The 20545-nt window shown below is 41.2% G+C and overlaps 1 protein-coding gene and 1 pseudogene across 4 annotated transcripts in view; one reads left to right on the top strand and one right to left on the bottom strand.

Moving 5' to 3' along the window:
* The window catches only part of LOC132370834 (olfactory receptor 10V1-like), an 81275-nt pseudogene extending 71038 nt beyond the window's left edge, over nucleotides 1-10237 (bottom strand).
* The window catches only part of PATL1 (PAT1 homolog 1, processing body mRNA decay factor), a 35864-nt gene continuing 25516 nt past the window's right edge, over nucleotides 10198-20545 (top strand). The window contains exons 1-3 of one of the 4 annotated variants that reach the window (XM_059931662.1): nucleotides 10198-10424; nucleotides 12397-12508; nucleotides 20154-20371. In XM_059931662.1, coding sequence (XP_059787645.1) covers nucleotides 10410-10424; nucleotides 12397-12508; nucleotides 20154-20371 — 345 coding nt within the window. In that variant the 5' untranslated portion in view covers nucleotides 10198-10409. Of the gene's footprint in view, nucleotides 10425-10996; nucleotides 11016-12396; nucleotides 12509-20153; nucleotides 20372-20545 lie in introns of those variants that run through there. The other 3 variants (XM_059931660.1, XM_059931659.1, XM_059931663.1) reach the window with 3 other exon arrangements.

Below are 20545 nucleotides of genomic sequence, written 5' to 3'. Positions count from 1 at the left end.
GGAAAAAAACGGAGCTGGAGGAATCAGACTCCCTGACTTCAGACTACACTACAAAGCTACAGTAATCAAGACAATATGGTTCTGGCACAAAAACAGAAACATAGATCAATGGAACAAGATAGAAAGCCCAGAGATAAACCCACACACCTATGGTCAACTAATCTATGACAAAGGAGGCAAGGACATACTATGGAGAAAAGACAGTCTCTTCAATAAGTGGTGCTGGGAAAACTGGACAGCTACATGTAAAAGAATGAAATTAGAACACTCCCTAACACCAAACACAAAAATAAACTCAAAATGGATTAGAGACCTAAATGTAAGACCAGACACTATAAAACTCTTAGAGGAAAACATAGGAAGAACACTCTTTGACATCAATCACAGCAAGATCTTTTTTGATCCACCTCCTAGAGTAACGGAAATAAAAACAAAAATAAACAAATGGGACCTAATGAAACTTCAAAGCTTTTGCACAGCAAAGGAAACCATAAACGAGACGAAAAGACAACCCTCAGAATGGGAGAAAATATTTGCAAATGAATCAACGGACAAAGGATTAATCTCCAAAACATATAAACAGCTAATGCAGCTCAATATTAAAGAAACAAACAACCCAATCCAAAAATGGTCAGAAGACCTAAATAGACATTTCTCCGAAGAAAACATACAGATTGCCAAGAAGCACGTGAAAAGCTGCTCAACATCACTAATTATGAGAGAAATGCAAATCAAAACTACAATGAGGTACCACCTCACACCAGTTAGAAAGGGCATCATCAGAAAATCTACAAACAACAAATGCTGGAGAAAAGGGAACCCTCTTGCACTGTTGGTGGGAATGTAAATTGATACAGCCACTATGGAGAACAGTATGGAGGTTCCTTAAAAAACTAAAAATAGAATTACCATATGACCCAGCAATCCCACTACTGGGCATATACCCAGAGAAAACCATAATTCAAAAAGACACATGCACCCCAATGTTCATTGCAGCACTATTTACAGTAGTTAGGTCATGGAAGCAACCTAAATGCCCATCCACGGACGAATGGATAAAGAAGATGTGGTACATATATACAATGGAATATTACTCAGCCATAAAAAGGAACGAAATTGGGTCATTTGTTGAGACGTGGATGGATCTAGAGACTGTCATACAGAGTGAAGTAAGTCAGAAAGAGAAAAACAAATATCGTATATTAACACATGTATGTGGACCCTAGAAAAATGGTACAGATGAACCAGTTTGCAGGGCAGAAGTTGAGACAGAGATGTAGAGAACAAACGTATGGACACCAAGGGGGAAAGCCGCGGGGGGGTGGGGATGGTGGTGTGATGAATTGGGAAATTGATTGGGATTGACATGTATACACTGATGTGTATAAAGTGATGACTAATAAGAAATGTATAAAAAAGTAAATAAAATAAAATTTAAAAATTAAAAAAAAAAAAAAGTGTGGGACACATAGCCGAGGCTCAGGTACACGTGCTGGTGTATAGTCAGATGATTACAGGGAGAAGTAACATGGATATTGGGGTTTGTAGGCACAAGCAGAATCTGAAATAAGTTTAGAAGGGAATATTGAAGGTTTTTTACATCTTGCTCTTAAAAATATATTCATTTCTTGAGAAACTGAAGAAGTTTTTTTGTCTTTTTCCATTAATAATCAAAATAAGATTATATTTAAATATATTTTTATATATAGTCCATGCATTTAAACTCCAGTGAGTTAGCTGTCTGTTTTGATAAACTGAATAATCTGTTGTAACTTGTCTGGTGTTCTGTTAATTTGGTGTGAAGATGCAGACAGTCTTCTGTTCTTTTGTTTACAGGGTCCCTTTAATTTTGTGGCTCCCCTGGCAGTAATTCATATTTTTTGCTAAAAGGTAACAGAGTTACAAGTGCAAAACATTTACTTAATTTGTTTAGATTTATTACACCATGCCCATTCTCTAGGCCTTTGGGGCATGATCTAGATAAGAACATATGGCATAATTTATTATTTTCTCAACTCTAGTTATGTGGTAAAGCATTGTTTAACTGTCAATGAGAAAATCTCAGATTGCTCTCCTTGGAAAAGTGATTTTTTGGATAATGTTCAATTAAATTTAACAAAGGAACATTTTGTTTTCTTTAAAAAAAAAAAGCTACAAACAATAAATGCTGGAAAGGGTGTGGTGAAAAGCGAACCCTCCTGCACTGTTGGTGGGAATGTAAATTGATACAGTCATGATGGAGAACAGTACGGAGGTTCCTTAAAAAACTAAAAATAGAACTACCATATGACCCAGCAATCCCACTACTGGGCATATACCCTGAGAAAACCATAATTCAAAAAGACACATGCACCCCAATGTTCACTGCAGCACTATTTACAATAGCCAAGACATGGAAGCAACCTAAATGTCCATCAACAGATGGCACATATATACAATGGAATATTACTCAGCCATAAAAAGAAACAAAACTGAGTTATTTGTAGTGAGGTGGATGGCCCGTCATACACAGTGAAGTAAGTCAGAAAGAGAAAAACAAATACTGTATGCTAACACATATATATGGAATCTAAAAAAAAAAAAAAAAAAGGTACTGATAAACCTAGTGGCAGGGCAGGAATAAAGACACAGACATAGAGAATGGACTTGAGGACACGGGGTGGTGGGGCAGGGGGAAGGTGGGGGGAAGTGAGAGTAGCATCGACACATATACACTACTGAATGTAAAATAGATAGCTAGTGGGAAGCAGCTGCATAGCACAGGGAGATCAGCTCGGTGCTTTGCGATGACCTGGAGGGGTAGGATAGGGAGGGTGGGAGGGAGGCTCAAGAGGGAGGGGATATGGGGACATACGTACGCATATGACTGATTCACTTTGTTGTACAACAGAAACTAACACAGTATTGTGAAGCAATTATACTCCAATAAAGATCTAAAAAAAAAAAAAGTAAACCCGAAAAAGAAAAAAAGAAAAGGAAAGTAGTACTTGGAGAATTAATGGAAAGAAACAAAGTATCACTGGTTGAAAACATTTTCATTGATATCCTAGCTTCCTTGATGCTATCATTAAATTTTTATTCGTAATTAAAAATAGCAATTTTTAATTACTTAATATTTATTCCTAGTTTTTTTCCATTTCCATGTGAATAAAAGTATTCCATATTATGTGCAAAAAAAAAAAAAAAAGAAATAGTTTCTGGGAATTCCCTGGCAGTCCAGGGGTTAGGACCTGGTGCTTTCACTGCTGAGGACCTGGGTTCAATCCCTGGTCAGGGAACTAAGATACCACAAGCTGCACAGCCAAAAATTATCACTATCATCATCATCATCATCCCTTTCCCAGACTGTGTAAATGATGAGGGGAATAGCTCCCAATGCCCCCACCCCCGCTCTGCAATGCTCAGAGAGTCAAAAGGAAATAAGGGGGGCAATGGCGCTGTAAGCTCCCCGTTCTCTCACCAGTTCAGTAATAGAAAAATGTGCAACAAAACTGGCTTTCTGCTCTTATCTTCCAATGCCATGATCTAACCCAACAAACCATCGTATTTCCTCACCTCTAACTGACATCCAATCACATACTCATACAGGAGAGATGTCCCTACAACCTGTTCTTACTGTCAAGGCCTGGTCAGCACGGAGCTGCCCCTTCTGGGATCCATGGCAGGAGTGGGGGGCCTGCATGTTCTCTTACTCATTCGTTTTTTTTTTTTAAATCTCATTAACAGCTTTTTAATATGATTTTTTAAAATTTATTTATTTATTTTTGGCTGTGTTGGGTCTTTGTTGCTGCATGCGGACTTTTTCTAGTTGAGGCGAGCGGGGTCTACTCTTCGTTGCAGTGCGCGGGCTTCCCATTGCGGTGGCTTCTCTTGTTGCGGATCATGGGCTGTAGGGCACGCAGGCTTCAGTAGTTGCGGCATGCGGCCTCAGTAGTTGTGGCTCGCGGGCTCTAGAGCGCAGGCTCAGTAGTTGTGGCGCACGGGCTTAGTTGTTCCGCGGCATGTGGGATCTTCCCGGACCAGGACTCGAACCTTTGTCCCCTGCATTGGCAGACGGATTCTTAACCACTGCGCCAACAGGGAAGCCCTCTCACTCCTTCTTGATTCTCCTTTTAATGGCCCTTCATAGTTTCACCTAGTAAATCTTTTTTCACCTTTAAATAGTATAGGGATGTCCCTGGCAGTCCAGTGGTTAAGACTCTGCACTTCCACTGTAGGGGCGTGGGTTCCATCCCTGGTTTGGGAACTAAGATCCCACATGCCACACAGTACAGCCAAAAAAAAAAAAAAAAAGTATACAAAACAAACACTTAAACTTTAAAATGTTTTCTCATTATACTATCAAAAATCATTTTGGATACCCCCAATGGTTACCACATACCACATGTGATAGGCTGAAAAATGGTCCCCCAAGTCCTAATCCCCAGAAACTGTATGTTCCTTTATATGGTAAAAGGGACTTTGCAGATGAGATAAGGGTCCTGAGATGAGGAGATTATCCTGGATTATGCAGTTGCCCCCACTGTTATCACAGATTATTTATAAGAAGGAGGAAGGAGGATAGGAGAGAAAAATGTGACAACAGAAGGAGGGTGAGAGAGGGAGAGCTTGGGAGATGCTATGCTGCTGGCTTTGAAGATGGAGGATGAGGCCATAAGCCAAGGAATGGAAGCAACCTCTAGAAACTAAAAAAAAGAAAGAAAACAGATTCTCGCCTAGTGCTTCCCTAAGGAACACAGTACTAGAACCCATTTTGGATTCTGACCTCCAGAACTATAAGAGAATAAATTTGTGTTGTTTTAACCCACTAAGTTTGTGGTAATTTGTTACAGTAGCAATAGTAAACTAATATACTACCATTCAGCACTTAACTCATACCTAATAAACTACCCCCATCCTGCTCAAGACATTTTACACAACAGATTCTCAACTTTTTACATAATAGAGTCTAAAATATATTATTAGCTGTTGGAGGCTGTCATTGAAAGGACATGATCGGGACTTCCCTGGTGGTCCAGTGGTAAAGAATCCACCTTCCAATGCAGGGGACGAGGGTTCAATCCCTGGTCGGGGAACTAAGATCCCACATGCTGAGGGGAAACTAGCTCCATATGCTGCAACTACTGAGCTCGCGCACCTCAACAAGAGAGCCCGCCGCAAACTACAGAGCCCATGCGCCCTGGAGTCCATGCCACAACTAGAGAGAGAAAACCCGCACACCACAATGAAAGATCCCGCATGCCTCAGCGAAGATCCCAAGGGCCATAACTAAGACCCGAGGCAGCCAAAAAAAAAAAAAAGAAAAGAAAGAAAGAAAAGATAAACAAATAAATAAATAAATAAATAAAAAATTAAAAAAAGGACATGATCATCCATGGAGCCATGAGCTGGACCCTGGCAATTGGACACTCCACACCCCCTCCTCTGTCCTTGTAATGTACACTTTGCCCACCATTCCCACAGTGGGAGCTATTTTCAAGGACAAGAGAGTAGGATGTTGTTGAGACCACCTGGATGGTAAACGTGACTGGCCCTGTTCTGGGCTCCACATAAACTTTTAAGATTCTGGCAGGCGGGTAAGGAGACCTACTTGCTTGCGGCTGTCCAAGACAAGTCCGTGTGTAAGTTCTCTTGCTCTGTAGGTACTTCCTACCACCTACCAATCTGGAGTGGCTGCCTCTTTCTTCAGTCTCTCCTTGCCCTCTATGTATGGGGGGCCAGTTTGTGAACCAGCATGAGCACGGGCCATTTATTTATCTTGTTAATGACAGAACCGGCAGGATGTTAAGGCTGATTCAAAAGAGATATAAGAAACTATGAACTATAACTAGTGTGGAGAAGAATGCTGGAGTGGGCTTCCCCGGTGGTGCAGTGGTTAAGAATCCGCCTGCCAATGCAGGGGACACAGGTTCGAGCCCTGGTCCGGGAAGATCCCACATGCCGTGGAGCAGCTAAGCCCGTGCACCACAACTACTGAGCCTGTGCTCTAGAGCCCGCGAGCCACAACTACTGAAGCCCACACGCCTAGAGCCCGTGCTCCGCAACAAGAGAAGCCACCGCAATGAGAAGACTGAGCACCGCAACGAAGAGTAGCCCCCGCTCGCCACAACTAGAGAAAAGCCCGCACGCAGCAACAAAGACCCAACTCAGCCAAAAATAAATAAATAAATAAATAAATAAATAAATTTATTTAAAAAAAAAAAAAGAATACTGAAGTAAGACTCAAATGTTAAATATCATACCAGTTAATATCCGGCAAGGCAATAAAACTGTCCCCTGTGGGATTATCTTTTCTATCAAAATGAAATCATCTCAACTGGACAAAATTAATTTGCAATTTAGCAATCTTCTACAAATTAACATCTAACTTCACTGAGTCTGGTACCTCACTAATAGTAAATACTAAGTCAAATAAAGTTGCCTCCCCTAGAACTTCAAATTATCCTGAAGCAGGCTCGTTAGACAACGTTCTTGTTATAACATAGAAAGGGCACACAAAAACCTTTTTTCCTTATTTCCCAGTTTTGTACAATTTTTCTAAACACACTTGTCCCACTTACCTATTAGTGAGTAATAAACTACTCCAAAATTCTGTGGTTTAAAACCACAACCATTTGATTATAATACCACAACCATTTGATTATAATACCACAACCATTTGATTATAATACCACAACCATTTGATCATAATACCACAATGTTATGGGTCAGGTATCTGGGAAAGGCTCAGCTGAGTGATTCTCCTGCTCCCCATGGTGTTGAATGGGGTCACTTGATGACATTCAGTTGCTAGCTGAGCTGGTCTGGACAGCTTCATTCACGTGTCTGGTGTGGCTGGTAAGCTGGGTATAGCTGGACCCCTCTTCCTCTTCACGTAGCCTCAGGGCCTTTCCATGTGATCTCTTCAGCAAGGTAACTGGACATCTTACACGGACTTACACCATCAATCTTCTTAAAGACCAGACACAGAACTGCCATAGCATCACCCACCCCGACCCCTACTCCATTGGTCAAAGCCATCATAATCCAGTCCAGATTCAAGGAATAATGGAAGTAGAACCCACCTCTTATTTATTTATTTTTATTTTTGGCTGTGTTGGGTCTTCGTTTCTGTGCGAGGGCTTTCTCCAGTTGCGGCAAGCGGGGGCCACTCTTCATCGCGGTGCGCGGGCCTCTCACTATCGTGGCCTCTCTTGTTGCGGAGCACAGGCTCCAGACGCGCAGGCTCAGTAGTTGTGGCTCACGGGCCCAGTTGCTCCGTGGCATGTGGGATCTTCCCAGACCAGGGCTCGAACCCGTGTCCCCTGCATTGGCAGGCAGATTCTCAACCACTGCGCCACCAGGGAAGCCCCAGAACCCACCTCCTGATGAGAGAACAAAGAATTTGTAGCCTTGTTTAATCTACCACAAGTTTCGTCTTATACATTTTTATTTTCATTATATTGCTAATCCTTTTGTCTAAAGTCTGCTGCACCAAGAGTTCCCATAGCTTTCTGGGATGTCCGTCACAACTTTGTTGGCTACATGAGAAATGACCCTCTGGGCAGCCCACCACTCTTTTTCTCCCTCTCTGTAACCCTTTGCAAGCACTCATGGACAATATCTTAAAGCAGCGGTACGCACTTGAAGGTCCTAGAACCAACAGCATCAGCGTCACCTGGGAACTTGGCATAAATGCAATTCTCAGGTCCCACTTCAGACCTACTGAACCAGAAACTCCAGGGATGGGGTCCAGCAGTCTGTTATAACAAGCCCTCTTGGCGAGGCTGGGAACCACTGTTGCAGAGCTGTACATTACTTAATGAAAATGAATACAACATCTGAAACTAGTCTCACAAGAAAGTACATTTTATGTTCTTTTACCATGATCTAAAAAAAAAGAAGCATGTATAGAATCTGTAAATACCACAGTGGATTATTTACAGCCTCTGGAGAAAGGACAGACAATGCCAAAGCACGGTGGCTTTCACTAACTGATGTTCTCTCTCAGCTGTGAAGAGCCTTTTCCGTATGCCCGGGCTCGCAGGAAAGACTTTTCTTCCACCCACTCAAGGGACACTCTCCAGAGGCCTCGTATCTTATTTCTACAGAATTACTTGTGAAAAGAATTTGTATGCTCTCCATCTTAATAATGGGCCTATTACACAGCTCAAAAAAATACATTATTCACCTAAAGGGACTCTCATTAATCTCCTTCAAAGACAGTTGGTGCATGAGAAAAACAGGTAATTTTATTGATTGTCTATATGACACCTTGTTTTCTGTTTCCTTCTCTGCTCTGTATTATTTCTTTCCTTATCTTTTCTTCAAAATTTTCCTATAGTTCATTTATATTCAAGCTTTCCTATTTTCTTATATAAACTGCTTTAGCTGTATCCTAAAAGTCTTTATATGTTAATAAGTTTATCATTCAGTTCTAAGTATTTTCTACTTCCCATTATGTTTTCTCAAGCAGTCCATTAATTAGAGGCATGGAATTTTTTTTTTTTTTTTTTTAATTTCTGATCTCTAACATAATGATCAGAAAACAGTATCTGCAACATCAGGAATCAGCAAACTCTTTGTGTAAAGGGCCAGACAGTAAATATTTCAGGCTTTGCTAGCCAAATGGCCTCCATTGTAAGTATACAACTCTGCCTTGGTTGCCCTAAAGCAGCCAAAGACAATATGCAAATAAATGACGGTGGTTGTATTCCAACAAAACTTTACTTACAAAAACAGGCAGCTGGCCAGATCTGGCTGTGGGTCACAACTCGCCAACCCTTGGCCTACATGGCACCAATTCTTTGGTCATTGTGCTGTTACCTGTACTACAGGAAGTTTCGTAATGTTCCATGAATGCTTGAAAACTAATTATCATCTTATCCTTGGCCTGCTCCACTTTAAGCTTTAGGCCTGGCCCATGCAAACATTCGCTTTTGTAAAACCATCACAGTGATTAAGAGATTGGATTTTTGGAATCAGAGAGAACTGGTTGCCACTTTCCACTGGGTGGTTTAGGATAAATGAATTAACATCTCTAATCCTCAGGTTCCACATCTCTAGGGAAAATAACAGTACCTACCTCACAGGGTTGGCATAAGGCAGACTTCAGTCATTAGTAGAAGTAGTATTAGAATCATCACTGAACCACTACTCTGTGAGGCAGGTTTCATTAAACCCATTTTACAAAGAGATTAAGCCTCAGACGTGTTTAGATAACCTGCTCCACATCTGACAGCCAGTGACAAAGTACTGATTCCCACCCATAACTTCTAGTTCCAAATCCAAAGTTTCCACTACTCAGACTCTGATTAATCAATCTGGTCATACTAACATGTAAGGAATTTATGCCACTCCTAGGCGAGGCTGTATTTTAAGACACCGGGAGAAAGGAGTTGAGAAACCCACTCCTTAATTCTTCGAATTAATTCTTTGTGGTCCAAGTTTAGTCCTTACGGGGAAAGAAAGAGTTCTCCAGGGCCGAAAGGGCATGCAAGGCGCTAGCGGAGGTATACCTCCCAAACAGACTTCTGGAAGCAGGCTGCCGAGGCTTACACCCAGGACAAACGTTTTTCTGGGCTTGATCCTCTAAGCAGGTGGTGTCACCCAGCGGCGCACTCAGCCTCGATGACCTTGCTGCCCATGGCTGTGCTGCCCTTCTTCACCTGCCTGGAGCGCCTGGGACCTAAAAATACCTCCCTGGTGGAACCTCCCGGAACATGCATTCGGCTTTTTTTTTTTTTAATCGCCCTCATCACTTTGAGACACATAAATCACAGCACTGACCCGCTGTCGACTCAGCAGATGACGTGCCGCCGAAAGTGGCGACGAATTCAGCCCTTTTCAATGACCTGAACTTTTATTTTCTTCCCTCCACTCGGCGCATATTGTATGTCGTGAGGACTGCCAAGCAAAACCCGCGAAGACCGTGTTGGACGCTGGCAAAACAGTCTAGAAATCTCCATTTCTCCCAGTCCAGGCTAATCCTGGGACTCTTCAAAGCCTTACCCTGTGACAATCACAAGGCTTTTCTCCGCCCCGTCGGTGACGGAAAACTCGTGACTCGAACCTGAGCGCCGGGCGGGCGCAGAGAAGCCAGGGGCGGAGCTACAAGTCCAGATCGCGAGGACGCCCCCCGACGGGCGGCGCGTGCGCAGTGTCTCGCCATGGGACCTCCTTCCCGCCGCGGAGACTAGGAAGCGGGACGCCAAATCTGTCCCCGCGCAGCCGCCGCCGCCGGGCGCCGAACGGGGCGGCCGCCCTCCCCGAGGCGCGCCTGCGCACGTTCCCACGCACGCTCCGGCGTACGGCGGCGGCCAGGGGTCGCGAGCCGGTGGAGGACCCGCGCGCGGAGGAGCGCGGATAGTCAGCGCTTCTTCCCTCCCTCCCCCATTCCCCTCCCCGCTCCCTCCCCCCCCTCCCCAAGAATGTTCCGCTACGAGGTGAGTTGTTGCGACCGGAAGTGACCCCTCCCTCCCTCCCTCCGTCCCGCACGCGCCCCTCTTTCTCTCTCACCCCCCGCGCGTCTGTCCAGCGCTCCTGGGGGGAGGGGGCGGGCGGCGGGACCCGCGGGACCGAGCGGAGTGCGTCGGGTCTGGGGTCGCGGGTTTAATCTGAGGGCTGTGAGCTGGCTTCGGGGGGCGGGACTGTCCTATCAGTTGCCACCGAGGAGAGCTGATCTCTGTTTTGGGGTGGAGAGGGCCCCTTACGTGCCTTAACCAGACCACTCCCCCACCCCCGGAGGAGCGAGGAGTAGAGAGCGTTGCAGCCACCCTCGGTGGCTCTTGAGGAAGCGTCACTCGAGAAAGCCCAGAGACGCGTTTCCCGCCCTGGACCCGGAACCATCTCCCCTCCAATTACTTATACACACCCCCTTACAAACCGGCGACCGTCAGGTCCCGGGGGCGTGGACTCGCCCTTTGACTGGGGCCGAAGACCGTTTACTAAAGAGGACTCCGAGTTGGGAAGGGGCGTGTCCAGCAGAAGTTCCTTCTGGGAGAGTGGAGGGGGACGTGGGTTTGGTGACGGTCCGGGTATGTAGCAACAGTCGAGAGCCCTGACAGTGTCACTGGTTCGCTCTATGACCTTTAGCGACTCCTAATCATTGGACAGGGTTTCTGGATTTGTAGAACCAAAGGGTTGGTTTAGATGACCCCTAAGAGTCTTTCCAATGTAAAAAGCAGTGATTTGGTTAAGTAGATCTTTGTGATTTGGGAGTGCTTCTGGAAGTTGCCTGTGATGGGGAGGCAGTTGCATGCTTGCTTTGTGTAAGTTTGGGAGACTTAAGATGGGTAGGATGGCCCTTTGACCTAACCTTTCATTTGGGAACAGCCTGGCTAAGAGGTAGCCAGTCAGGGTGTATCAGAAATGTGACTGCAGAGAGAGTGTGGAATTCCGATCCTGAGTCTTTGAAAACTGGGGACACATATACTTGGTATTTGATAGGAATGGTTCAAGATCAAACTGCCTTTATGTAAACATGGAGAGAGATGATGAGATGCAGTAGGCAAAGTTTCCAAAAGAAAAGAAAACTTGGAAAATAAATCAGTTGAAAACTGAAATGGGGGTGGGGGGGGTATGTTTAAGATAGTACACACCTAAGTTGTTAAACTGGTGATATCTAGCATTGTTTAGCAATACCCAATGTTTGCCTAAATCTTTGCCTCATTTGATCCTCACAACAACTTTCTGAGGTAGGTGGTATTGTCCCTGCATTACCACTTAAGAGATTGTGGCTTAGAGGCTAACACAACCTGAGACAAAATAGATGCTCAGGGGGTATTCATGAATTAATCAGAAAGGATGTGACTTGCCCAAGTTGGTATCACTTGTAAGAGTAGAGACACAACTTAAACCTGTCACATCACAGCTTTTCAAAAGTCCACTTAATTGTGATTGAACACTTAGCTTTCTCCTTTATCACCAGAGTTTGGGCCTGTAGGAAAACAGAAGGGGAAAAGGAAAATGAAGAGAAAGCTTTAAAAGGGAATAATAAAATAGTTGAAAAGGTGACATGAATATGGGGAAGATGAGAATTTCATTGGAAAATATGGGTAGAACTCAAGCAAAATAATAAAGTGTTCATTTTCAGTTGTCATTATTATTGTAACCAGTGATGGAAAGGAAGTTGGCAGGCCTCATTTCTTGGTTGCATGAGGAAATGCTATTATTAGATTCCTGATAAATAGAGAAGTGGAAGTTTGGGGGAAGAGGTTAAATAAGGAATAGGAACGAGAAACTGAAAGAAAAGGTACTGAAGTCTTCCAGTGTCAGGGAAATTGGGGGATAGAAAAAATGCCATCTGCACAAAAAGTCATAATGAAGCTATTGTGTTGATCGGGAAGATAAAAACATTTTTTTAGAACGAGGTTGTGAACTTCATGAATAGCTGATCTCTTTTTTCTCTTTTTTTAGTCTTTGGAGGATTGTCCTCTGGATGAAGATGAAGATGCATTTCAGGGCCTGGGAGAGGAAGATGAAGAGATTGATCAATTCAATGATGATACATTTGGGTCAGGTGCAGTTGGTAAGTGACGTCTTTCTTTTATAATGTCATCTTGGTCTCTTGCTGTTTTCAAATGCTCTCTTTTATAAGTACTTTTGTCTAAGTAGGCGTAACCTCATTCACAAAGTTGGCAAACTGTTCTGTTCTTCACTCCAAGCATCTACCCTCCTCCTCTGGGCTTCCTTTTTGCCTCACTTATAAAACCAGGTGTTTTCTAAGCCCTGTCCCTTCCAGCTTTATGATCTATGGCTCTAAGTTGACACTATAAGGAATTCAAATGATTAAAGAAGTGGACATTTTACAAAGGTTTAAAATAATCCTAAAAGAAGGAAATTTTTATTTGTGGAACATGGAACTTAAGGAAAACTAGTGGACTAGGAGAAAACTCAGATTCAGGTGTATATGTTTTAAAATTCAGTTGATCAATAATATATTGCATGACCCTGCTATTGCCCTATAGTATATTCAATAAATAAAGCTTTTCATTCCAAGAATTTTGGTGATAGAAAGTCTTCATAAGTTAAAAAAGTGTTGTGCACAGATGAAATTTTCTCATCCTTGGGTATAGATAAATATTCCTGGTGTTGGAAGTGGTTAAAAAATTAAAGAGCCAAACTAAACTAGAGGCCACAGTTGTAATTACTGAGATGAAAGGTTTAGGGAGCAAGCTTACATAATAAAGTTTGAGAGTTAGAGATCCTGGAACAAGTATACTAATAAGTTAAAATTAAACTGTACTTTGGAAAGATGAATAGGTAAGGGAAGTCCCTGGCGGTCCAGTGGTTAGGACTCTTCGCTCTCACTGCCAAGGGCCCAGGTTCATCCCTGGTTGGGGAAGTAAGATCCTGCATACCCCGTGCAGCCAAAAAAAAAAAAAAAAAGAATATGTAAGGCCAGAAACTATAAAACTCTTAGAGGAAAACATAGGCAGAACACTCTATGACATACATCACAGCAAGATCCTTTTTGACCCATCTCCTAGAGAAATGGAAATAAAAACAAAAATAAACAAATGGGACCTAATGAAACTTAAAAGCTTTGCACAGCAAAGGAAACCATAAACAAGACAAAAAGACAACCCTCAGAATGGGAGAAAATATTTGCAAATGAAGCAACTGACAAAGGATTAATCTCCAAAATATACAAGCAGCTCACGCAGCTCAATAGCAAAAAAACAAACAACCCAATCCAAAAATGGGCAGAAGACCTAAACAGACATTTCTCCAAAGAAGACATACAGATTGCCAAGAAACACATGAAAGGATGCTCAACATCACTCACTAATCATTAGAGAAATACAAATCAAAACCACAATGAGGTATCACCTCACACTGGTCAGAATGGCCATCATCAAAAAATCTACAAATAAATGCCGGAGAGGGTGTGGAGAAAAGGGCACACTCTTGCACTGCTGGTGGGAATGTAAATTGATACAGCCACTATGGAGAGCAGTATGGAGGTTCCTTAAAAATCTAAAAATAGAACTACCATATGACCCAGCAATCCCACTACTGGGCATATACTCTGAGAAACCATAATTCAAAAAGAGTACCACAGTGTTCATTGCAGCTCTGTTTACAATAGCCAGGACATGGAAGCAACCTAAGTGTCCATCGACAGATGAATGGATAAAGAAGATGTGGCACATATATACAATGGACTATTACTCAGCCATAAAAAGAAATGAAATTGAGTTATATGTAGTGAGGTGGATGGACCTAGAGACTCATACAGAGTGAAGTAAGAAAGAGAAAAACAAATACCATATGCTAACACATATATATGGAATCTAAAAAAAAAATCATGGTGCTAAAGAACCTAGGGGCAGGACAGGAATAATAAACGCAGACGTAGAGAATGGACTTGACACAGGGAAGGGGAAGTTGGGATGAAGTGAGAGAGTGGCATGGACATATATACACTACCAAATGTAAAACCGATGGCTAGTGGGAAGCAGCCACATAGCACAGGGAGATCAGCTTGGTGCTTTGTGACCACCTAGAGGGGTGGGGTAGGGAGGGTGGGAGAGACACGCAAGAGAGAGGAGATATGGGGAAATGTGTTTATGTATAGCTGATTCACTTTGTTATACAGCAGAAACTAACATATCATTGTAAAGCAATTATGCTCCAATAAAGATGTTAAGAAAAAAACCAAAACATTGTATAGAGGTAACATTTTAACCACAATTCTGTCAGTATTGTGGTTTTTTGTTTTAGTATTGTTTTAAAATCATTTCTGTAATTGCTTTAAAATATTATCTCGTAGTTTTAATTTTGTCCATTCCATTTCAATAAGATTTGACAAACACATTTGAAAAAAAAAAAAGATGAATAGGTAAGAGTCCATGCAACTCTCTTTGCTTTGACTGTTGGTGTTGAAAAGCAGCAATGACCACATTTATGTTGGGATGTGTGAATATGTGGGATTTCAAATATTCAAGTTAAGTAATAAGAGGAAATTTATCAGTAGTGGGTAACCCCAAAATGTTCAATATCAAAAACAAATAAGAGGTCTTAAAAATGTTGTATTAGGACTTCCCTGGTGGTGCAGGGGTTAAGAATCCACCTGCCAATGCAGGGGATGGGATCAATCCCTGGTTGGGGAAGATCCCACATGCCGGTGAGCAGCTAAGCCCATGCTCCACAACTACTGAGCCTGCACTCTAGAGCCCGCGTGCCACAACTACTGAAGCTTTCCCGCCTAGAGCCCGTGCTCCGCAACAAGAGAAGCCACCGCAGTGAGAAGCCCGCGCACCGCAACAAAGAGTAACCCCTGCTCGCCTCTACTAGAGGAAGCCCGCGTGCAGCAACAAAGACCCAACACAGCCAAAAATAAAATAAAATAGTTGTATGGGTTACTGGTTTTGCACTGACCTAAACAGCTTAAGTTTATTTAAGCTTAGACTGAGTTGAATGAACCGGCAAAAATGAAAGAGCATACTATTTTCAATCAGGGTTTACAAAATTCCTTGGAGAGCTAAAACTGCTGCTGTTGGAAGCAGCAAGAGAAGCATTTAAGGTAGAAGCTAGGCTTATTACAGAAGGGAACCAAAGACCTTTTGGATTACAGCCATAGTTTAGGGGATGAGATTGTCCAAGAGGATGACGTGATCTCAGATGCTGTTCTCTCTCCATGGAGATCACAGGGAAAGGGACATAGAACAGAATGACGAAAGCAGGGAACTGATGTGAATTGCAAATTATATTTGAAACTTTAGTAAAAACCTATAGAATACAATAGAAGCTACAAACAGTGTGTGCTTGTTTCTGGAACTCTTTTTCTCTTAAAATATTGTACTGAATGTTACCATTTTTTAGCAAATTCATCTGTATTAAAATGAAATTTATTAAAATGAAGTATGTTGAGGTTAGCCAGCATAGTAAATGTCCTCAGTTTTTAACCTGGACAGAAGAGGAATAGTTTTGCCTTCTCATTGACTTCCAGAGTGCTAGTCTTTTTTTCTGAGTTTTCTATGTTTCTCACAAGATGAGGAAAGTATTGCCTTAAAAGAATTTTAGTGTGTGCAGAACTGCATTTTATGTGGTGGAAAATGAAAAAGCCCCTGGGGTTACACAGTAAAAGAACAGGTGATAAAAAGTAAAGGCAGTGAAGTAGCATATGGTTAGCCCATTTTGTACCCTGAGGCACAAGGATGATTAAGGACTTCTTGGTCAACAAAGTTTATAATGGAGAAAAGATTTCCCAGTGTGAGCCCTTTCCATTGAGAGTATAATATACTTGAATTGTGAAGTTAAAACCTTAGTTCCTCATCTTGATATAAATACTATACGGGTTTATAAAAAGAAAATTGCTTTCTAAGTCGACCTGTGACTTGTTTAATATACTTCTAAAGGTGGATATACAGCTGGTGTAGAGAATTTAAACCAGGAGGTAAAATGTCAGACCTATGACATACATTTTGGTTTGTTGGTTTTTAACTCAAGGAGTATCTTGAGTAATACCTGTTAGTACAGTAGTTATTTTAAGTCACTGGCTACAGATGCTCTGATGTCACCTTTCCTTAAGAAACTAGTCACTGTCTTCTGCATGGAAAAATGTTTGCATCATCTTTGAGCAATAAATGGGCCACAATAATCTCAACTCGTTCTCTAAAAATAAAAGCTTACACTTAAAAGGTGCTTATTACATGCTAGGGACCGTTCTAAGTGTTTCACGTATATTGTTAATCCTCATAGCAACCTTGCAAGGTAGGTACTATTATTATCCTCATGTTAACAAATGAAGAAGGAAAATGCCAGAGATGTTAAGTAACTATAAATACAATCAATGTAAGCTACCAGTTATGTTTTAACAGTCTTTGGGGGCTCTTTGGGGATCTCCTGCCTCCACATGGAAGGGCTCCCCATTCTTTCTACTTCCTTTTTATTGATAGCTGCTGAAATCTTTAGGGACTGAGATTGCTCTACAATTAAATCACCTCTACTTCCTGTTCATTTTGTTTTTATTCAAAAACAAATATCCCTGAGACAGACTTGAGGGGAATTACCACAACAAGCATACATTTATAAAAGCAACCAGGAATTCAGTAACCCACATCAGGGTATAGGTTAATTAGTTGAAGGAAAACAGTTACCTCTTTCCCTTCATTTCTCTGTTATTTTTTTCCCCTACCCTTTATCATTTTGACCAATGTGGGTTGAGGTCAAGCATTGGCATAACTAAGTATGTTTCTAGGTCATTTGAAAAAGATACAGAGTGAAGTATCCTTTTATACTAAGGACCTGTGATCTCTGACACACTGTTTCAGATGATTTTTCGCAAGAGCAAGAAATACCTAAAATGAACATGATGGTGTTCTGTGGCATAGGTTTCTTTGCTTACATGTTTGAAAAAGTAACAATTCACAGCAGAGCTTTTCTCACAGAATATGGCTACTTAACCAGCATTTTTTAAATTAATTATTAAGGACAAATAGATTATCATCTTTGGTGGGACCTAGTAAAGTTAGTAAATAGGATTATGAGAAGTGAATGAAAGCAATGCAAATTAGAACTCTTTTGCATTAGAATCAATCTTAACAAATCAGTTTCTTAAATTTGGGAAATGTTTAAAAAAATCCCTTAATTCAGGATTATAGACTCCCTTTTTTTTTTCTGGCATTGTTGAGTCAGTAAAATTGCAAAAAGCAGTTAGTCCTTCAAAACATGCTTAGCTTACTCTTCCTTAGCAAAGATGATACAAATATTAATATCACAATGGATTTTTAATTACACTGTTCTTTAAGCATATTTTTTAAATAACTGATAAATTAGTGCTGTAATTTTCATCTAAAGTAGACTTTTCCCTTTACCACAAGTAGTACATTCACATCTACCACAGTGCTCAAAGACTAGACAGTGGTTCTGATCACTAGACAGTGGTTCTGATAATTATAAATTTGGGAGTGTCACTTACCTCGTTTTTTTTGTTTTTTGGCCGTGGCATGCGGGATCTTAGTTCCCTGACCAGGGACCGAACCCGTGCCCCCTGCATTGGGAGCATGGAGTCTTAACCACTGGACCGCCAGGGAAATCCCTTACCTTGTTTTTTTTTTGGATCACCAGTGTTATATGATACATTGTTATGTAATAAATGTAGCAATTTTAAATGTTTATGATCTGACCCTGAAAGGGACTTAGGCTACTTAAATTTGTTATACACCTGAAACTAATGTAATGTTGCACGTCAACTATACTTCAATAAAAAAATTAAAAGTTGCAAATAATCCAAATTTCCATCAGTAAGGGATAAGTTAAATTAGTTTATTAGTAGAGTAGAATCTTATATAGGTATGAAAAAGAATGAGATGATATTATCAGTAGTTATGTGTTCCCACTTTAAAAAATTTAACATTCCTGAAGAATTATGGGGAACTTTTACTTTCTAAGTTACATATTTGTGTAATGTTTAAATTTTTTTTAACAAACATGTATTTTAACAAGTTGCATATGAGCCCCTCAGAAAGTCTAAATCTTTTTTTTAAGTGGCTACCATTAATTACACCCTTAGTATATACCAGGCACTTTTTTTTTTTTTTCTTGTCATGGTGCTTCCACTTTTTCCTTCTCCTTTCTTTAAATGAGGTATATAGAAAAATTATATGGGGAGGATTGTCATTAAGGACACTTTTTCAGAATTCTGTGTTTTTATGTTAGTCATTACCTGTTATCTCTGTTTTGAATTTTGCAGGACATACAAAACAAAACTAAAATAAGAATAAAAATATATAACATTTACAAAAGAATACATGGGGTTTTGGTGGGTTAGAAAGTAGTGCATGTTCAGATGAGGTGAAGGTAGAATTAAAATGAAAAGATTATTTAAGGAAAGCTTCAGTGAGGGGGTAAAGGTATCTGAATTTGAATGCTGAAAGGAGCAAAATAGTAGAGCTTTTATGCTGGAGTCAGAAGGGAGTGATGAGTGATGAGGTTGAGGAGCACTGGAATGAGAGAAGCGATGGAAGTAAGGTCTGGTCCTAGAGGAGCTGATAAAAGGTTCTGAAGATTTTCATCTGTGCTGTAGCTGGACTCAAAAATAATGCTGTGTCTGCATAAAAAACAAAAAACAACAAAATAACCTAGTGTCAGTGCCACAGATTATATAGTAGTATGTAGAAATAGACAGTTAAAGCAGGAGAGGACTGACGCGGGTCCAAGTCACCATCACCTTTCCTGTGGCATACTTGTAGTAGCCTCCTAACAGGCCTCCATGCTTCTAATAGTGCTGCCCCCTTCTCTGCAAATCTGTTTTCAAGACAGCAGCCAGAGTGATTCTTTCAGTCAAGCCACATCCAAACCTGCAGCAGCCCCCCTTTCAGAGTGGCTCTAAAGGCCCTGCAGGAGCCCTCCCACTTTGACCTCATTTTTCTTCTGCTCTTCACCCCTGTTCATTCCAGTCCAAGCACAGTCCTTGCTGCTTCTCAGAATCGTCAGTCTCTCATCTTAAGGCCTTTGTACTGACTGTCCCTCTGCCTGAGACACTCTTCTCCTAGATATCCACATGGCTAACTTATTCTTGATATTTTGCTCAAATGTCACCTTCTCAATGAGACATACCTCTGACCATCCTATTTAAAGTTTTCAATTTGTTTCTCTTCCCCCGTATTCCTGTAGCATATCATCTTCTAATACAGTATCTAATTTACTTATTCATTATGTTCATTATCTATTATCTGTCTCTTCCCTGCTTAAAAAGCCACAGGAGGGCAGGGATCCTTGTCTATTTTGTACACCAATGTACCCCATGCACCTAAAACAATGCCTGTCACATAATAGATGCTCAAAAAATACCAATTGAATGACACGAATGGATTTAAAAGCTTGTAAAGAAGATGACAGTTACCTAAGAGAAAGTTGTACACTAGCGCGAGTTTTTGCCTGAAATGTCACAGAATCTCAAACCAACGGGTTGTACTATATCACCAACTTCGAGATTGGTTTCAGAATGTAGTTTGCACATCATTGCTAATGTATTAAGCTATTAGTCTAAAAGTTTGAGTTTATTCCTGGTAGGATGTTAGTTGTTCTCAGTGGTGAAAAGCCCACTTTAAATGTGCCCCTTAGTTTAAACCTTATTTCATGTCTCTAGATGGATAACAGAAGAATTTTATAAAACTTTTTTATTCCAGTATGAACTCTGTTTCTTTTTTATGATTTCCTTATAGATGATGATTGGCAGGAAGCACATGAGCGCCTGGCTGAATTGGAAGAGAAGCTGCCTGTGGTAGTTAATGAACAAACAGGCAATGGAGAAAGGGATGAGATGGACTTGTTGGGTGATCATGAGGAGAATCTGGCAGAAAGGCTCAGTAAGATGGTGATTGAAAATGAACTAGAGGATCCAGCTATCATGAGGGCAGTACAGACCAGGCCAGTGTTGCAAGTAAGTTACTGTGATCTGAGAGCTATAGCAGACTGATAATTAAAGCAAAGTATTGGGCTTGGCTATTGTATTTCATCTACTATACTGAGAGAATTACATGTGTTATAGAAATTTGGTAGTATAATTCCTGATGATAGCAATTCTAGACATGAAGTTGGGAAATAAGGTATATTC

The sequence above is a fragment of the Balaenoptera ricei genome, chromosome 8 (assembly GCF_028023285.1).
Source record: "Balaenoptera ricei isolate mBalRic1 chromosome 8, mBalRic1.hap2, whole genome shotgun sequence".
NCBI classification, from domain to species: Eukaryota; Metazoa; Chordata; class Mammalia; order Artiodactyla; family Balaenopteridae; genus Balaenoptera; species Balaenoptera ricei.
The sequence above is the reverse complement of the archived record's forward strand: the minus strand, read 5'-3'. Positions and strand labels throughout refer to the sequence as shown.